Source organism: Mauremys reevesii, linkage group 2 (genome assembly GCF_016161935.1).
Source record: "Mauremys reevesii isolate NIE-2019 linkage group 2, ASM1616193v1, whole genome shotgun sequence".
Taxonomy (NCBI): domain Eukaryota; kingdom Metazoa; phylum Chordata; order Testudines; family Geoemydidae; genus Mauremys; species Mauremys reevesii.
The window spans coordinates 76,434,882-76,455,338 of NC_052624.1; the positions used below are offsets into that span (position 1 = coordinate 76,434,882).

At 45.2% G+C, this 20,457-nt stretch overlaps 1 protein-coding gene across 2 annotated transcripts in view; it reads right to left on the minus strand.

Moving 5' to 3' along the window:
- Window positions 1-17,817: 17,817 nt before the first annotated feature.
- The window catches only part of ABHD5 (abhydrolase domain containing 5, lysophosphatidic acid acyltransferase), a 37,932-nt gene continuing 35,292 nt past the window's right edge, over window positions 17,818-20,457 (minus strand). For both annotated transcript variants that reach the window (XM_039527451.1, XM_039527454.1), the window contains exon 7: window positions 17,818-18,403. In XM_039527451.1, the coding sequence (XP_039383385.1) occupies window positions 18,314-18,403 (90 nt within the window). In that variant the 3' untranslated portion in view covers window positions 17,818-18,313. The remainder of the gene's footprint in view (window positions 18,404-20,457) is intronic.

A 20,457-nucleotide genomic window follows, 5' to 3' on the forward strand; every position in this document is an offset into this window, starting at 1 on the left:
CAATGTTAACAATGGTGGAAGCCCTAGTTTATGCCACCAGTTACCATCACCATGTGAATCCCTCAACTGGCTCCCCCTCCTTGACCATATCAAGTTCAATCTTCTTGCCCTCACCTTCAAGGCCCTTCACAACGCTATCCCTCTCTACTTGTCTGATTTTGTTGAGATTCAGTGCAGTACAGAGCTCACAGCCCTGAGGAAGAAGGGACTAAGGCAGTTTTTAGCCAGTTTTGCACCCGTTTGATCCTTGGATGTTTCACAGTATGCAGTGTAATTTAAATAGCCCTGGGGGCTTGTCCAGGGCCACAGTATAGCCTGGAATCTCCACAGTGCTACATAGAATTCCACCTGGATTTCAACAATTTCCACCCCATCAACCTCAGCCTGGACCAGTCCACAGAAGAGATCTACTTCCTGGACACTATAGTGCAAATAAGCGATGGTCACATAAACACCACCCTATACTGGAAACCTACTGACCGTTATGCTTACCTACATGCCTCCAGCTTCCATCCAGGACACGTCACATAATCCATTGTCTACAGCCAAGCCCTAAGATACAACCGAATTTGCTCTAATCCCTCAGACAGAGAAAAACACCTACAAGATCTTTATCAAGCATTCTTAAAACTACAAAACCCACCTGGGGAAGTGAGGAAACAGACTGACAGAGTGAGATGGGTACCCAGAAAACACCTATTACAGGACAGGCCCAACAAGGAAAATAACAGAACACCACTGGCCATCACATACAGCCCCCAGCTAAAACCTCTCCAGCACATTATCAACGATCTACAACCTTTCCTGGAAAACGATCCCTCACTCTCACAGACCTTGGGAGACAGGCCAATCCTTGCTTACAGACAACCCCTCAATCTGAAGCAAATACTTACCAGCAACTATACACCACACCACAGAAACACCAACCTAGGAACCAATCCTTGTAGCAAACCTTGTTGCCTACTCTGTCCCCATATCTACTCTGGCAACACCATTAGAGGACCCAACCACATCAGCCACACCATCAAGGGCTCATTCACCTGCACGTCTACTAATGTTATATATGCCATCATGTGCCAGCAATGCCCCTCTGCCATGTACATTGGCCAAACAGTCCCTACGTAAAAGAATAAATGGACACAAATCAGACATCAGGAATGGTAACATACAACAGCCAGTAGGTGAACACTTCACTCTCCCTGGACATTCTATAATGTATTTAAAACTAACTATTCTTGAACAAAAATACTTCAGAAACAGACTTCAAAGAGAAACAGCAGAACTAAAATTCATTTGCAAATTTAACACCATTAATTTGAGCTTGAATAAGGATTGGGAGTGGCTGACTCATTACAAAAGCAGCTTTGCCTCTCCTGGAATTGACACCTCCTCATCTATTATTGAGAGTGGACTATATCCACCGAATTGTCCCTGTCAACACTGGTTCTCCATTTGTGAGGTAACTCCCTCCTCTTCATGTGTCATTATATAATGCCTGCATCTATAATTTTCACTCCATGTGTCTGAAGAACTGAGGTTTTTTTACCCACAAAAGCTTATGCCCAAATAAATGTTAGTCGTTAAGGTGCCACCGGACTCCTTGTTGTTTTTGTGGATACAGACTAACATGGCTACCTCCTGATAAGTGCTACATACAGTTGCCCCCACTGCTGACAGACCTTCTGTACCCTATACAGCCCCTATGCTTGTATTGGGACAGTCCTTCCCTGGAGGGGTGTGAGACTTTTAGAGCCCCTTTATGAAGCTACTGTGTATGTATGTAAATCAGGTTCAGTAACACCTGTTCCAAAAGACAGGCAGGGCTGGTATTAGGGGGTAGTAAGCAGGGCAATTGCTTGGGACCCCATGCCACAGGCGGCCCGGTTGGTGCTTGGGGTTTGGCTTCAGCCTCGCATGGCAGGGCTCAGATTTCAGCGTCAAAAACATTGCAGAAATCTAATGCTTGATTAGGTAAGGGAGGCAGAGTGGGGGCCTACTCCTTAGTTTCTGCCCTGGGCCCCAGTGAGTCTAATGCCATTCCTAAAGACAGGTTCAGTAAGGCAGAGTCAGGTTCCTCCCCCACTCTGGGGCCAGAGTCAGAAACGCATCATTAACCAAAAGATCAAATACGATACTTGTTCTAAGCCAGCACCTAATGCACAGGGGATTCTATCACAAATCAACTGCAGGCACAAGTGATAGGTATTTACGTGCTAACTACCTGCTGTTGCTTGCATATCGAGTAGCTAATGTCTAAATAGTCTCATCTGTGTCCACAATCAAATTATGGGAACAAAATCAGAAACCAGACTGGTGACTCTTTAAAAAGGTGGTCCTTAGTGATTAATTATACAGTAGTTATTTTTACCTATATCTTTGGTCTGACATAATATAGGAGGGCTCATTTTTCTAGTCCAGCCCCCCTTTTCCCATGTCTAGACTTTCTGCTTGAGCTCCATTCCTCTGCTAAAAGAAGAAATTTAAATAAATAAAACAAAGGTACAATATGACATATCTGTAAACTTTATAGTACCAGACTGTGCTCTCACTTCCCATCCCCACTTCCCCATATTTAAAAAAGTAACTTCAAGTACATTAAATCCCAGCTTCGCCTTCCTCCTTACTTTCTTTGTTGCCCAGCCCTGTTATTTTACCTATCAATATATTGTGCATGGAAGAAGGAATTGCAATGCAGAGGTTTTCTACAAGTACTATATAGAAGCGGCAATCAGAAGGGGTGGCAATGTTTTAGAGCATTGGTTCTCCCTCTGGTGGGCAGAGAAAGGAATTGAATTGAGAAGAAATTGAAAGCCTACAGTCTAACTCACCACTTGGGGTTTTGATATGGTTTCATAGGTGCTGGAACTACGGGTACTGGGGGTGCTACCATACCCCCTGGCTTGAAGTGGTTTCCATTATACACAGGGTTTACTGCTTCGTTCAATGGTTCTCAGCTCCCCCGCTATACAAATTGTTCCAGCATCCTTGCATGGTTTATCATTTAAGGCACACATTGTAGAATTACTGGAGGGGAATGCACAGTCCCAGTATCTGAGCTGGTTTGTATAATAGCAGCCAGTGGGAAGCTTTTGTAACTATTTAGCCTGCTTATTAAAGATTTGGTTTGATGGGAGTTAAGAATCATTCAGCTGGATGAATTTTCATTACTGTACCAGGATATTGCTTAAAAAAATCTTCTTGCAAAGCTCTGTGGCATTTAAACCAATTCCACAATAAGATCCTTTGTAAAGATATTATTACACTTATTCCAGTAAATAAATAGTCACCCCAAATATTGTAGTGTGGGTATTTTAAGTGTAGATTTTGTCTAATTACTGTAAAATACTGTTATTTTTTAAAAAGGAGTTAAATGGTTGATTTGCTGTTATAATTGAATAATAAAATGTATACTTGTGACCAACTGGAGAATGTCTACTTACAATTTATTAATGCTGATTAATCTTATGAACTTTGATTAACCCTCAGTGTGTATTGAATCAGCCATTTTGATTGCTATAGGCCTGGTTTGACATAAGTAACTTGCCTCATTTCTTAGTGGGCATGATTAGGAAGGAGAATGGAAGGTTAAGTTGTCATAATAAGATGTATGCTGGAGTTAGGATGGCTAGCTAAGATCAGCAGGAACATCCTGGAATTAGTACACAAGCCTAAGTGCAAGGTAGAAGACAGATTATGCATGAATAGAGCATGCGGTACAGGGATTGGTTCCTACAAAGAAACCAAACCAATCTCAAACATGTGATGCAGTGTATAGTAAATGCAATGTCATGTGTAAATGTATACAAAGGAAGAGGTTTTCTGTGCAACTTTGGATGTGTGGTATGCCCTATACCCACTTGTTACACTTAAGCCTTATCAACTCAGTGTAGCTTTGCTGTATGCCAAATAAAGATACCCGAGTGACAAAATTGGGAGTCAAACTGAGTCCTTCAGAAGCTGAGTGGAAAGAGGGCTCAGAGGGAATCCCAACAATTGCTTATGAGCGGAGGAAGTACTACTTCACACAACACAGAATCAACTTGTGGAACATGTTGCCCGGGGAAGTTGTGAAGGCCAAAAGTAAGGGTTCAAAAAAGAATTAGATACGTTCTTGGAGGATAGGGCCATCAATGGCTTTTAGCTAAAATGGTCATGGATGCATCCCCATGCTCTCGGTGTCCCTAAACCTCTCACTGCCAGAAGCTAAGACTAGATGAAGGAGGATGGATCACTCGATAATTGCCTGTTCTGTTCATTCCCTCTGAAGAATCTGGCACTGGCTGATGGACCATTGATCTGACCTAGCACAGCCAGTCTTGTGTTCTTTTGTAGGGGTTGCTTGCTACTCAGCTCAATGGGTTTAGAAGCACACAGAATCCAGGGTTTGGATCCAAACACAGCAGCCGGGTGAGTGTCCAGCAGGGGAAGCTTGAACAGCTCTGTGACAATACTAAAATCCCAGAAGAGATTTTAAGGCAAAAGTGAGTGATACTCTTTTCAGAGTAGGCTTGTCATATCAGGATGTGTGCGCTTTGGGGAGCTGTATATTGTGATCTACTTAATCTCAGTTTTCATTTTCTAACAGCAGCGACTGATGTACATGCTAAATGAAATCAACAAAGCAAAGGAATATTTTAAAGTTAAAAGCACATTGATTTTAGAAAAGCATCTAAATATCATGCCTCTATAAAAAAGTTAGATCCTCACCTTTCTCCATGGGTAACTTTACATACACTGAAGGAGAGGGGTGCAGAAACACATCCTTTCATTGCAACACTGATTTTAAACATTTGTTTGGGGAAATATATCTACCAGGCATTGCAGTTATGGTAACATAGCCCTTACCTCACAGTTCTCACCCTCTCCCCACTTTCAATAAAAGCTAAGTCTGGTTACTCCCTTGTACAGTAACTAGAGTTCTTTGAGATATGTGATCACTATGTGTATTCCACTCAAGGTGAGCATGAGCTCCATGTGCCTGGGACAGGAAGAGTTTTCAGTAGCCATGCCCATTGGTCCATGTATGACCCATTTTCCTTTTCATGCTCCAAACTGGGGCATACAGAGTGACCACCTCTCCAGGTCCTGCTCTGCCATGAATAACCTTAGGATAGAGATCCAAAGCAGACGTGAAGGAGGGCGCATAATGGACTACAGATAGGGTGGTGAGCCAAATAAAATGATCTGGTTGGTGGGATGTGGTCCCAGGCTACCAGTTGCCAATTCTTTTTTTTTTCTTTTTTTTAATCCAGTGGACTGGGTCCCCCAGCTATTGGGCTCCTGTGCAAGTGCACTGAGTACACATTGGTTAATCTAGGCTCGGCTATCCACGCATAGTTTTCAAAGTAGTCTGTTAAAGTGGAGTTAATTTATGCAAAGCCAACCAGAATACTAAGTACTGGGGGGAGAGGGGTTGCATTAACAGTGGTGAGCCCAAAGTAGGTTGCAGCATGGAAAAGTTTGGGAACCACTGGCCTAAACTGAGGTCCCATAGTGGGGTGGGTTTCAGCACCGGAGGTAAGGTTCTGACAAGTCCCTTCAGAAACCTTATTACAGTTGAATGGGTGAAGACTGAATGGTTGTCCCCTGGAGTATGAAAGATATTAATAGCTGCCAAAGGCACTTGCAAGGAGCTGAGAGACAACTGTGATATTTTCAGAGAGAGGAGGTAGTCCAGAATTGTAGGGACCTCAGAATCCTCTGGGGAGTAGCCAACAATGCTGACACCATAAAGAGAGCATGATTATTTCTATGTTCCTTGTCCAAATACCAAGCTGCTAGACAGATTTGCAGGGTTGGGATGGGGGATTCTGTTTCTGTCCTGATTCAGTACATCTGGTAAGAGCTGAAGGTGGATGCACAGACATGAGGCCATCTGGAGAATACTGGTGAACCAGAACTGCCTTTGGTATATGGGAGCCATAGGGATCACTGACACTTTGACTTGTTCAGTATTCCTCAGGACTTGTAGTAAGAGATCGACAGGTAAGAATGCTACAGTAGCATCCCTAGTAATGCATTCCCCTCTGGAGTTGTGGCCCCAGTTTACTTGGTAGTAGCAGATCAAGTATTTCTTGTTCTCTTGAAGTGCAAAGAGGTCCCACAACAGGAACACCTATTGTTGAAATGTACCACAGAATCATGTAGTTCCCAGTCATGCTGTCTAGCGAAGTGTCTTCTGAGGCTGTCTGCTAATGTGTTGTGTACCCCTGGAAAGTGCACTGCTGAGGGTGATCTGGTGGAGGATACACCGATTCCAGAGATTGGCAGCTTCTGTGCAAAGAAGGATGGACTTTGCCCTTCCCTGTTTGTTGATATACTAAAATGCAAGAACCATTTGCAGGCTTCATGGACTGCACACAGTTCAAGTAAGTTTATGTGAAACTTGGATTCCTGCTAGGTCGAGGCACCCTGTTCTACATGTTTGACCAGATGGCGTCCCCAACCTAGCAGAGAGGTGTCCGTAATCAATCTTTTCATGGATGGGCGAAGGGATGAAGGGAACCCCTACACACACTGTTTTCACGTTTTCCCACCAGATTAGTGAAGTCAGAACTCGGCGGGGAGTGAGACCAGCTTGTACAGACTTTCCTTGCTTGGCACATAGACTGTCCACAACCAAGCATCACATAAGTACATGAGGCCTAGGTGGATGAGACAGGATCACACTGCCATCTGAAGGCTCAGTCAAAGCTGAGTGATTAGATGATTCATAGCTTGGAATCTGTCCCGAAATAAATATGTTTGGCAATGATCAAATCCAAGGTCACTCCAATAAAGTCTATAATCTGTGTGCGAGCTAAACTGTGCTTTTCTTAGGCCTGGTCTACACTAAGAAGGGGGGTCGAACTAGGGTACGCAAATTCAGCTACGTGAATAGCGTAGCTGAATTTGAAGCACCCTAGTTCGACCTACTCACCCATCCAGACATGGCGGGGTCGAACTCCGCGGCTCCCCCGTCGACTCTGCCACCGCTGTTTGCAGTGGTGGAGTACCGGAGTTGACTGCAGCGCTTCCGGAGTTCGAACTATCGTGTCTAGATCAGACATGATAGTTCGAACTCTGAGAAGTCGAACTCACTGCGTCGACCCGGAAGGTAAGTGTAAACCTACGCTTAGAGTCCTAATGATTGTAGGAGTTGGAATAAGGATAGAGTTTCACTTTTTGATTTTCTAATGAGCTGCCAGTCATCAAGACAGGGGAACACTGATGTACCCTGACAGTGAAGGTGCATTGCCACCAGTGTTCCCTCTAATTTTTCCCTCCCATGTGCGGAATGAATTTTGTTAGGTGCATCAATATGGAGGTGATGTGAGACACCTTCATATGGTGCACATAACAAAAATTCACATGGTGGGGGTGGGGCTGAGGGGCTCGGAGTGTTGGGGGGGCGCTCAGGACTAGGGCAGAGGGTTGGGTGCAGGAGTGTGAGGGTTCCAGCTGGGGATGCGGGCTCTGGGGTGGGGCCAGGGATGAGGGGTTTGGGGTGCAGGAGGGTGCTCTGGGGCTACAGTGGAAAGAGAGGATTCTCCCTAGTGCTCTCTCCCCATAGCAGCACCTGGGCTGGGGGGCAGAGGTGCCTCTCCCCACTGCGGGAGCTCTGGGGCTGGGGCTTCAGGATAGGTGCCCCTCCCTCGGGCCCAGCAGGTCTGGGCTGGGGGAGGGTCATCCCAGGCGCACCTGGGCCCAGGCTGGGCTGCCCTGGCTGCGCATGGGTCCGGGGCGCTCCGGGGTTGGGCTGGGCCACACCGCACCACCCTGTCCATACCTGGCACCAGCCTGTGCCACACTGCCTCTCAGCTGTGGCTGGGTCCAGGTTGCTCTGGAGTCGGGTCGGGCTGCTCCAGCTACACCACCCTGGCTGGTCCGGGTGCCCTGGCCACGGGAGGTCCAGGCAGCAGGCTGAGTTGGGGCCAGGGGAGAGGTGCCCTGGCCACGGCAGGTTGGGGGCCGGACTAGGTGGGCGCTGGGGGAGGGGCGCCTCTCCTCCAGCCACGGCAGGTCCCTGGGTGGGTTACCTGAGAGCCTGTGTGGTACTAAATAGGCTCCTGCACGGTCATGTGGCTTACAGGGAACTTAGATTGCCACTACTGATAAAACCTTCATGAACCCTCCCAGTGCTGTTAAGAGGCCGAATGGGAGCACTCTGTATTTGTAATTGTCTAAGACAGTGGTTTTCAGCCTATGGTCCATGGACCCCAGAGGACCACAGACTATGTCTAAGGGGTCTGTGAAAGGTGACTCTGAAAATATAGTTTCAGATCCCAGAAAAGGAATTCCATTTTTCTGATCAATCAAAAGTATGTGAATATCCCCACCTACAGGTCAAAACCCGGAAGTGTTGTCGTTACCATAGAAGCCCACAGTTTAGTGCTCTTTCTCACACTGCATCAAATGCTGTGCTGAGCATATGCAGCATTTGTAGTTGAATTCTGTTCAGTCAGTTTTCAGTCTAAGACTTCTATGGCAGGGGTCCGCTGACCACAGGTTCAATTTCCAAAGAGATTTGAACCTCATTTGAATTTTTTTAGGGGTCCACAAACGAAAAAAGGTTGAAAACCACTGGTCCAGGCCTAAAGTAAACTGGAAGAACCTCCTATGTGCGGGGTGGAGATCTATATGGAAATTAGCATTCTTCAAATCTAGACCTGTAAACCTTTGTTAGCAAGGGAATTATAGAAGGCAGGGTGATCTTTCTGAACCTCAGATGGCATATGAGGATGTTCAGCTGTCAGATCTAGCATGGGCTCCAACCTTCTTTCTTCTTTGAAATGAGGAAATATCTTGAGTTAAAACCTTTTCCCCTGTGTTGAGGTGGAGTGGGGAATCTACTTCCTGTCTGGGCATCCTCTTGTGAGAAGGATCCCTGAAAAGGGATGGGGAAAGGGGCTTTGGAGTGGGAGGATGAACAGAACTCTTGCACAACTGGTGGTGATAATTTCCATAATCCATCTGTCCATTATATGGTGCCATACTGAGTAAAAGTGAGCTAAGCAGCTATCAAAGGGGTTGGGGAATCCCATCCAGGTAGATTTGGGAGGAGGACTAGTTTGTAGCTCCAAAAGTTCCCATCAAAAGGATTTCTTGACAGGAAGCTGGGGGGCCATTCTGCCTCCTGTGCTGCATTATTTGGTGTTGTCAAAGAGGCTCATAAGCCCTCTGATGGTAAAAGCATTGAGGAGCTGACCATTGTCTGTAAGACCGAAACTTATTTTCTCCATGGTGATAGGGTATAGACCAGAGGTCGTCAACCTTTCAGAAGTGGTGTGCCGAGTCTTCATTTATTCACTCTAATTTAAGGTTTTGCATGCCAGTAATACATTTAAACAGTTTTAGAAGGTCTCTTTCTATAATATATAACTAAACTATTGTTGTATGTAAAGTAAATAAGGTTTTTAAAATGTTTAAGAAGCTTCGTTTAAAATTAAATTAAAATGCAGAGCCTCCCGAAGCAGTGGCCAGGACCTAGGCAGTGTGAGTGCCGCTGAAAATCAGCTCGCGTGCTGCCTTCCGCACGCGTGCCATAGGTTGCCTACCCCTGGTATAGACACTTGAAAGTGGAGTGTTGCTCTTGAGTCTTTGCGAGTATATAATGATTCATCTATTTTTTTAACTGAATAGGTTATTTTCCTCAAAAGGCATATATTCCACAGTTGATTGGACTTCCTTGGGCTATCTGGAGGATTGAAGCCACATTTCATGACTACAGCTGTTGCCATCGAGGGGGAAGTTTTCTCTCACAAAGAGCTCTAGACATTCAGCCTCCTTATCCATGGTGTAGATATGGGTTGATGTTGTTTGTTCTTTTGTGATGGCCCTGCACTGCTAATGGGTTGGGAGTAGGGTGTGAGAATAAGTATTCCACCCTTTTAAACAGTACAAAATATTTTTTCTTCATTCTTTTCTCAGTGGGAGCTCAGTGGCTGGAGTGTGGCAGACCATCTTGGATCGTTCTAAGATGCTTCATGGATTGGCAACATCACTCTACTATGGCACATGCTCTGGAGCATATCCAGTAATTTATCAGGGCCAGGGGTATCCTACACTTCTTCCTGGGGGATCTGGAGTGTGTCTGCAATGGTTCTTGGAAGACCCTAGAATTGTCTATAGTTATCAGGTGGTGACGATGAGGCTGGCATGACTATCTCATCTGGTGAGACTGCTGATATGCCGGTCTAAACCAGTGGTGCTGCCTGGTCAGAGTGTTCCTCTGTGGGTTGAGTTTTTTCCCCACATGGGGGTGCATGCCTTGATTCCTATTTGTCTGTCTGTCTGTATTCAGGATGTCTCATGTTTGGATCCCAGAGACCCCAATAAGGCCATTGAGAGGATCAGAAGGGTGATAGTGCCCATAGGGAAGGATACCACTGGTCCTGAGCTGCATAGTTTCTCCTGTTAGAGTGGAAAGGTGCCCAAGAAATTTCAGAGCTCCTGATGGGAATTATTTCCACCTTGATAAGGTTGGTGAAGTTCTCCCACTGAGCCTGGATTCATCAGAGGTGTATGAGGACTCTGGGTTGATGGATGGGCCATTGGCAAAGGAAGTGGCCTTACTCTGCCTCAGTTGGTAGATGGTACCAGTGAATGTCACACCGATGCTGTGGAGACCTCTCTGGCTAGGACCAGATTTTGGTGATTCTGGGTCAGCATAGATAGTAAAATCCTCCAGGATAATGTATTGACCCCTGTTGCTGGTAGACAAATGGGGCTTCTGTCCCTTGGTGGCACTGGCAGTGCCAGCTTTGGATGGACAGTGGTTCTCAGTACTGAGGACTCCTCCATGAGAGACAGTATCGAGTATCTAGGGTGTAGGAGGCATGCACTTGCTTCTCTTCCTTGTTGGTGCCGAGGTCAGTCCCACTCCTTTGGTGGTCAATGGTCATGAGGCACTTTTGGATCTCAGAGCCGAGGAACTGGTTCCATGCCCCCAATCAACTCCTGATTCACCTGTACTGGGGCATGGAGCCTCACCTGACTTAGAGTTAGTTTGAGAAGAAGTTATCTTCTTCGATGAGGATTTAAGATTTCTCGTGTTTGTTCTTGTGAGAGTGTTTACCCTTACCTTCCTCATGTCTGTTTGCTACAGTCCTTAACTCTGCTACTACAGTCCCAGAGCTGAAGACAACTGTATTCGAAAGAGCACTGCTTGATGTATGGGGGGTGCGGGTGGGGCCTGAGGGGCTGGGATTGGACTGTGGCCTCACTGAATGATCCATCAGGAATAATTTAAGGAAAAGACTTGCAGATAGTATGCTAGGAGGAGATGTGAGATTCCCTGAGGCAATACAGATAAGTGTCATGGTTGTCATTGACTGTGAAGGCCTGGGGACAGACCTGCAAGTCTTGAATCCCGGGACTCAAGCATACTAGGAACCTTGTAAAGAGGGTAGGGGAGTCAGGGGTACCTCCAGATCCCTTGGTTCTAAAATTAACACTAATCTATGGCGGTGTGCACAAGCGGGGTAGGGGGCAAGCAGAGGCACAGAATTCCTCCAGCTCCATGGCCACAGCAGGGAGAGTGAGCTCCTCTGGCCCTGGGGCTGGGGCTGCAGTGGGGGCACAGTACATGCCCCTCCAAAGGTGGTCAAATTTAAATTCCTGCACATGCCCCTGCTAACCTATCAAACAAACTTATCTAAGAACAGGTGAAACTACTTATAACTATTTACACTAGAAAACAAACCTAAAGCCGAAGAGGCTGCATCTGAGACCATGGGCAGTAGAAAGAAACTGGAGAGGTGGTTCTCTCACACTGCCCCTTATGCCTTCAGTTCAGAGTATGAGAAGGAGAAGGGTGCAGGTGTGGACCAACAGATATTGCTAGCAAGACATCATCTGATCCTCAGGCATATGAAGTGCATGCGCCTATTAAGTGGAATACACATAGGGGCTATTACTTTGCTAGCATTCTTCTATAAGTAATAGTATAGAACATTACATACATGTTTTAAGTGCACACTGGCATACATAACATGCATAGATGTTAGTGCTTCAATCTCTTTTATATCTGATGCTTTCTGTTGTTTATTACCATCACTTATGTAAAAGACAAACTAAATTTTGGGCTAAAATATCTTTTTGCTATTGGTCTTTGGTTTAGTAACATGTTCATTAATTTTTATTTATTTATTTCTTTAAGAAATTTCACTCGAAAGATGTCAGAGCACTGAAATGAAACCAATTCTGGGTGGAATATAGTAGCAGGTAATGGTGCGCATACGTTTTAGGGTAGGACATTCATATAATCAAAATGTAATTACACAAATCAGAACATGGCCAAGACTCAGGCCTTAACACCCCTTTCTTACAAAAGGTGACATGGGATCTTTAATAATTGTACTGATTTGGACCCTTGGTTTTATATCTCATCTCACAGTCCAGTGTCCCCTTAATACCTTATTGGTGCATTAGTTCACTACTGACTCAAAGGAAAGAGCATCACTTGTTGAACAATTAATTGGCCCTGGTCTACACTTCGAGTTTAGGTTGAATTTAGCAGCGTTAGATTGATTTAACCCTGCACCCATCCACACGATGAAGCCATTTTTGTTGACTTAAAGGGCTCTTAAGATCGATTTCTGTACTCCTTCCCGACGAGGGGATTAGCGCTGAAATCGACCTGACTGGGTCGAATTTGGGGGAGTCTGGATGCAATTTGACAGTGTTGGCCTCCGGGAGCTATCCCAGAGTGCTCCATTGTGACCGCCCTGGACAGCACTCTCAACTCAGATGCACTTGCCAGGTAGACAGGAAAAGCCCTGCGAACTTTTGAATTTCATTTCCTGTTTGGCCAGCCTGGCGAGCTCAGAGGTAACCATGCAGATCTCATCAGCACAGATGACCACGGAGTCCCAGAATCACAAAAGAGCTCCAGCATGGACCAAACAGGAGGCACTGGATCTGATCGCTGTATGGGGAGAGGAATCCATGCTATCAGAACTCCATTCCAAAAGACGAAATGCCAAAACATTTGAAAAAAAATTCCCAAGGGCATGAAGGACAGAGGCTATAACAAGGACCTGCAGCAGTGCCGCATGAAACTTAAGATGCTCAGGTAAGCCTAGCTGTAGTGGGGTGGTCACCCCGCTCCTGCCTGGAAGGGCTTAAAGCAGCCCGGAGAGGGCTGTGGCAGAAAATCTGGGCTGATGGGGAAAGCAGCCACAGCTGTAGCCAGTGCAATCAGGGCCCAGCTGGCCCTTATGAGAGGGCAGTGGGCCAGAAGGATACACAGACTCTCTCTAGCTTTGAGAGGGACGGACCTGGCTGCAGGGAGCTGAAAGAAAGTACCTGGAGTGAAGCTGGGCTGAGGAAAGGCCAAGGGAGCTGGGGAGCTCTGGCCTGAAACCCCCCAGGCTGCAGCCTAGTGGAAGGGCAATTACGTACTGGGATTGCAGGGGGGAGGCAGAGGCAGCAGGTCCAAACCCCCCTTGCCTATGATGAGTGGCTTTTACACTGCAGTCTGCCCCACTGAGCAGGGGCTAGATGGTGATTGGCAGTAGCCCATGACTGAGGTAAGGTGGAGATAGAGGGTTGGGGATTCCCCTGGGTGAGGAGACCCTGAGATTGAGGGAGTATTGCCAGGGGGCAGCACCCTAAAGACAAGGGGGCCAGCAGCAAGCAGGACCCCGGCCTGCAGAAGGTGCTCCGGAGCTGGAAAAAGAGCTAATTCCCAGGACACCCGCAGGATGCGCCGCATGGGTGAGTCCCACACCTTTACACTACCAAAGAACCAGAGAGGTAAATGGACGCTCCGGGTCAGAGCCCCGGACATGCCACTTCTATGATGAGCTGCATGCCATTCTAGGGGGTGCCCCTACAACTACCCCAGCTCTGTGTGTGGACTCCGTCAATGGAGTCTCACACAACAGGGATGCAGATTTTGGGGACGAGGAAGATGGTAGCGCACAACAAGCAAGCGGAGAAACAATTTTCCCTGACAGCCAGGAACTGTTTTTCACCCTGGATCTCGTACCCTCCCAACCCACTGAAGCCAGAGGGACCTCTGGTGAGTGTACCTTTGTAAATATAATACATGGTTTAAAAGCAAGCGTGTTTAATGATTTGCCCTGAAGACTTGGGATGCATTCATAGCCAGTACAGCTACTGGAAAACTCTGTTAACGTGTCTGGGGATGGAGTGGAAATCCTCCAGGGACATCTCAATGAAGCTCTCCTGGATGTACTCCCAAAGTCTGTTCGCCACACAGTGGGGGAGGGGTGAAGCGACCATCCCAGAGAATTGGGGGTGTGGGGGGGGGGGTAGTTGGGTTTATGCTGCACGTTAACCCAGTATGGCCTTGTCCTCCCCCACCTCTCCCGGGCTACCTTTGCAGTTGTCCCCTCATTTATGTAACGAATTAATAAAGAATGCATGAATTTGAAACAACTTTATTGCCTCTGCAAGCAGTGATCAAAGGAGGGGAGGGGAGGGTGGTTCACTTACAGGGAAGTAGAGTGAACCAAGGGGGCAGGTTTTCATCAAGGAGAAACAAACAGAACTTTCACACTGTAGCCTGGGCAGTCATGAAACTGGTTTTCAAAGCTTGTCTGATGCACAGCGCGCCCTGCTGTGCTCTTCTAACCGCCCTGGTGTCTGGCTGCGCATAATCAGCAGCCAGGTGACTTGCCTCAACCTCCCACCCCGCCATAAATGTTTTCCCCCTTACTTTCACAGATAGCTGAGTCATCCCTAAGGTATGTAGCAGCTGATAGGTTGCTGCTACATACCTGAGGGATGACTCACCGCAGCACCTGAACAAGCAACCCTGGTTTGGCTGCAAGTTTGCCTCACATTATCTGTGGGACTTAACCTTTTTTTTTTTTAAATCAATTAGCTCTATTAAGAGTCATCTCATCATATCAGTATTTCATTCCCCATTAGAGGGGTTTTCTATTTTTGCTCACCCTATGTCCTTGAGATTTATGAAGGGTCTGGGTAATCTTTTTCCTCAGGTTAAGGGTGCTACTCTGATTTGATCTCAGCCTGCTACTTGGATACTTTATTGGACATCCATTTGGGACCCTACTTGAAGAATTTAGTGCCTCCTCAGAACACTGATCCACTCCATCCAGCACCCCATCTCCAACTGTGGCCAATCTCTGATGCTTCAGTGGAAGGAGACAAAAAAAAAAAAGCAGGTGTGTGTGTAAATTCCTTCCTGACCCCTACTGAAACCCTGCAGCATGAGGTTTTAGGAACAAATCTTGAACCAGAAGGGACTCTCAAGGCCATTGTGCCTAGCCCCCACATCAGTGCCAGCAATCCTATCATACAATCCCATATATTTATCAAGCTCTATCTTAAAACTAATTAGTCATTCATCCCTAAGTACTAATCTGATACAAGTCTTTTTAGCTTGTAAAACCTGACATGGATGAGACAAGAGTGGGCATGCCAAATATTTACACTGCTTTGCATACAGAACTAGCATTGTAACAGGTAGTTTTTATATTGTGGAGTTTTTTCCTACCCATGTTCCAATGGTTAATTACCCTCACTGTCAAAAATTATACCCTGGCAGCTGTAAGCAGTCTGTGCTAATTTTGATGCTATTACAGGAGAAAAGTCTGTGTTTGTCCCTGTGGTGCTTGTGCTACTTTGCTATTTTTATAAGTGCTTTAATCACTGTACAGTATCCCCACACAGAATACTTGAAGCTACTGCATAACCTCTACTCAAGATATTGAAGCAAAGTCTATTTTTGAAGAAGGTGAGCTTTACACTGTGTAAAGGGACGAGAGAGAAACTCATTACAAGTGTTTTAGCTCCTAATCATCCAAAATGAGCTATTCATAATCTAAAAAGCCTCTAAGGTTCATATTACAGTACTTGAATAGATTATGTTGTACTGTCTCAACATGTGGTAAGATTATCAGAATAGGATTACATTCAAAACTGCAGTAACCACCTTGAGGAGGAGGAGGAGATCAAACATTTCCTTTCATTTAAGAACAAACACAAACAAACATTTTCTTTGTAGGCATAGCCAGAGTTCTGGAACCTTTCAGTTACCTGTTAACCTATACTGAAGTCTCCAGTTCAGCACCAAGTAATGCTAAGAAGTTTGAGACGTGTAAAAAATTAACACATCCTTTACATTTCCCCTTTACACATTTTTGGACATTTTAGCTCAATTTCTGTAATTAACCTCTGGAAATCAAAAGTAGTCATACAAGTATCTTTAGAAAAGCAACTGCCAATAGAAATATTCTTAGCAGAAACACACACAAGCGTTTAATGCAATTTTTTTAATAGTGCAAAACTTACATAAACAGTGATTTTTTACTAGCATGGTGATTTGGAAAAACAAGGGCTATTTAGAGAAATTTTCATGTTTGGCATAAAACTTCTCTCCCCTTCCTTACATCCTTAGATGTGACAAACTGAAGCACCCTACATTAATGCTATCTGAAAGTATTAATAATTTGTTCCACCTTTAACTGGTTAGAAGAGATACATATATTTTGGTGTCATTTTCTGTATGTAATTGCAAATGTTCAGCTGAGTTCAGTTAATCAATGCAAATTAGACTGATAATAAGGAAAAAACTATTCACCAACAAGGCATTCATTAACCAATCAGTCATGCTGCCATTTAATTTATGACCTATGTACAAAAATGTATGTGGTGTTTTGTATCTCCATTTTGAACACCAAATTTTAGAAAATACTGTTCTGTTTTATATAAATCTGAATTTGCTAATTAAAGATGCTATTTCATTTACTAATTTATTGCAATTAAATAATTTAGATGTATAGTATTAAGTACCACCAGTCAAAGCAATCACAAGGACTGTTTGATGTTCTCATAGCACCATGTAAGTAAACATCTCCTGGAGGAGAGACTGTGCTCTACCAGAATACAATCTAGGAGAAGATTTGTTATGTGTAATCATAATATGGAAAGCAAAGCTATCCAGAAATTTTTTAAACCTTTAGAAGGTGATAACATTAAATATTTTATATAAAGAATCAAGATACTTTCAGTAGTTATTCCAACAATCAAATGGAAATCAATAGTTTTAAGTAAACTTGCTTTTAAAAAAAAATAAAGGACCACATAATTTGGCTTTAAAGTGTCAAAGTACTTTGTTCAATGTATTTTACTAAGCACCTGAAAACTAATGTCAAACTACTGTACACTTTTGTAAAGAACAAGAGAGTAGATTTGCTCCAGTTGTGAAATACTGAATTGTTCAAACACTGCAGAAGGAATTCCCAAAGCAAGCTACTGTTTATTTCATTGATACTATTTATTCCAGTAATATCCCTTCCTATAAGGATGCTACTAAGATCCAATATTCTGTTGCATTTCCAATTAGACTAGTTTCAGTATTCAAAAAATTTGTATTTGTGAGAAAATGGTAGGCTTAATAGTAAAAGATCAGGATTAATCTTAGACAGTTATTTCCTGGTATTAATCAAAATGGGCATTTCTAAAACCATTACATTTGGGCTGGCAACAGGCCTTGTGATAATTGTATCAACATAAAAATAGGTTGTGCAACTAGCAGGCCACTTCTGTATTTCAAGCCATGGAATTCTACAGATAAAATATGTTCATGGAGGCATGAGTGTCAGCAACTCCATTGTCTCTTAAAACTGAAGTCCCCTAGGAGATTAGACACATGAAAAAATGTCTTGTGAAGAATATAATAGAATCCAATAGGCAAAAAAAGTACTGTAAGCGTCAATGCACCTTATGCCCAATGACAAGCCATGCTAATTATTTTGGCCCTGCCACTCTCCAAACACCCGCTTCATAACCTGTCGTCATGCCAAAATACAATGTTAAAATATTGTACATAAAGTCTTGGGATCAAAAGAGAAGAAATATTTTAATTTCACATTCTTACTATGAATGCATTGGCCTACCAGGTATGAATGTTTATAAAGTAACCAAGTCATATCTTTATACAGTATATTATTTATATAATGGCTGAGTATAGACATTCTTATGGTAGATTTAGAATGCAACATAATTTAAAGTGTTCAAAATTTTCCAAATGTCAATCAGTTAAAAAAATTTTTTCAGTTTAAAAACTAGTTATTTATATTTTCACTATATCAGACAGGCAAACATCTCTAAATATTTAAAGACAAGTCTCAAAGTAAACTGTACAAGGTTTCCATTTAAAATATTCCCCTCTCAAAAGGCACTAAGTGGTTTAAGTGTGCAGGTGACTTCTTGGAAGAAACTGTGTGCAAACAGAGCCTGCTTGACTAGCTCTGCAGTCTTTAAATTTTTGTAATGTTCTACAAAGTATTGCTAGTAAACTGTATGATGATCAGACTTTATCAAGAGCTGAATTCAGTCAGTCCACAGAATCACATATCTCTTTTACTTTCTGATTGAAGTCTTCAGGTTGATCAGCATACACATAATGACCAGCCCCAAGGATAGCCTGGGAGGAGGAAGTAGAAAAAGAGAAGTCAGAATAACAAGAATGTCAACAAATCCTGAAACATTAGGACATGGGGAAAAACATACATTAGGAAAAATAAAAATAAATAAATATCCAAACCTTCACACATAATCATGAGTCTATTATTACATAGTGAGAAGGACATGCTGTCCCCCATGTCTGGTCATACTGCAAGTTCCTTTGGTCACTCTGAACAAAAACGCCAGGCCAGGATTTCCAAACAGGTTTTTACACCTAAATCAGAGATTTAATTTTCAAAAGGATTGAGATCAATGGGAGCTGGTAGGTGCTCATTACTTTTGAAAATTTTTAACACTTACTTCAGATGTCTAAATGTAGATGTAGAAGCTTATATAACTTTAGGTTCTTTATTTTAAATCTTGGCCCCAGCTCCTGTACATTACTAGTGCTAATATTAAAATCAGACAAATCTAACAGGTGTTATCAATGTGCTCATATAATGCACATTCTTAAAAAACTGACAGCCTATTGCACTCAATCCATATTGATTCAGCTGTAAGACTGGCTTCGAATATGAGGAGGTAACAAGCAACTGCAAAGGGGGTGTAAACTGGGGGGAAAATAGGAAGAAAGTTTGTTCTTTCTATTGAGGAACCATCATTACATAGGAATAAACAAAAGGGAAAAAAAAGAGTAAAACTACTGTTTATTCAATAACCTGCTTTATTGCTAACAAAGTTGAAGTGCAAAACAAACTTTACATGTTAAGCTTTCTACCAAAATGCAGCTCCAACTCTCCCCAAAAAATCTGGACAGTGGTTCTTTGGCTCCTTCCCATCTAAAAACACTTACAGAATGTCTGAATGTTTTTCATCTCATATGAAAGGTATGCTCCAGGAAAGACTGAAAGAGCACTACAATAGATGATTAAGAACTGACTGAGGGCTTCAATTACTGAGGATTTTCTAGACTGTGGCAACAGCTTGTTTGTCATTTCAACCCTCTAAAGCAGGGGTCTCAAACTCAAATGACCCCGAGGGCCGCATGAGGACTAGTGCATTGGCCCGAGGGCCGCATCACTGACACGCCCCCTTGCTGCCCCTGGCCCCACCCCCAATCCACCCCTTCCATGAGGCCCCGCCCCTGCCCTGTCTCTTCTCCACCTCTTCCCCTAAGCGCGCGGCTCCCCGCTCCTCCCCCCTCCCTCCTGGAAAGTGCTAAGCGCCACCAACAGCTGTTTGGTGGCTTGGCGGTGGGGCACTTAGGCGGCGGGTCCCGGAACAGAAGGGGCCCCCCCACCGCCGAAGACCGGGCTGCGCTTCGGCGGCGGCAGCGGCGGCGGGTCCCTCTTTTCCCCACCCCGGCCGGTCCCGCTTCCCACCCCGGCCCCGGCCGGTCCCGCTTCCCTCCCCCACCCCCCGGCCCGGCCCCGGCGGGTCTCGCTTCCCTTTTCCCCCCCCGGCCCGGCCCCGGCGGGTCTCGCTTCCCTCCCCACCCCCCGGCCCGGCCGGTCTCGCTTCCCTTCCCCACAGCCCGGCCCCGGCGGATCCCGCTTACCACCCAGGCCCCGGCGGCTCCCACTTCCCCCCCCGCCCCTTACCCGAGCGCGTCTCCGGCGAGGCCTGAGCTTCGTCCCGCTCAGAGCCGCGTGGTGAGGGGGCGGGGCTGGGAGCTCCACACCGAGCGCAGCGCTCAGCCCAGAGCTCCCAGCCCCGCCCCCTCCCCACGCGGCTCAGATCGGGGCTCAGGCGCTCGGACGGAGACTCGGCGCTCTATACGCCGAGGCTCCAGGAGAGGGGCGGAGGCGGGAGCCTCCGCTTTTCTCTTGGGGGCCCCTGCGGAGCCCGGGGCAAATTGCCCCCTTTGCCCCCCCCCCGGGCGGCCCTGGGGAGCTCCGCGGGCCGCAGGGAAGAGCTCCGTGGGCCGCATGTTTGAGACCCCTGCTCTAAAGTAACTGCTATGATGATCAGGAATAGTCAAGTCAGATGCTGAAAATCACATCTGCTAGCACCCTCCTGAATAGTTTTTTTTTTTTGGTAAAATTATCTAAGGGCCATTGCAACCACACCTGA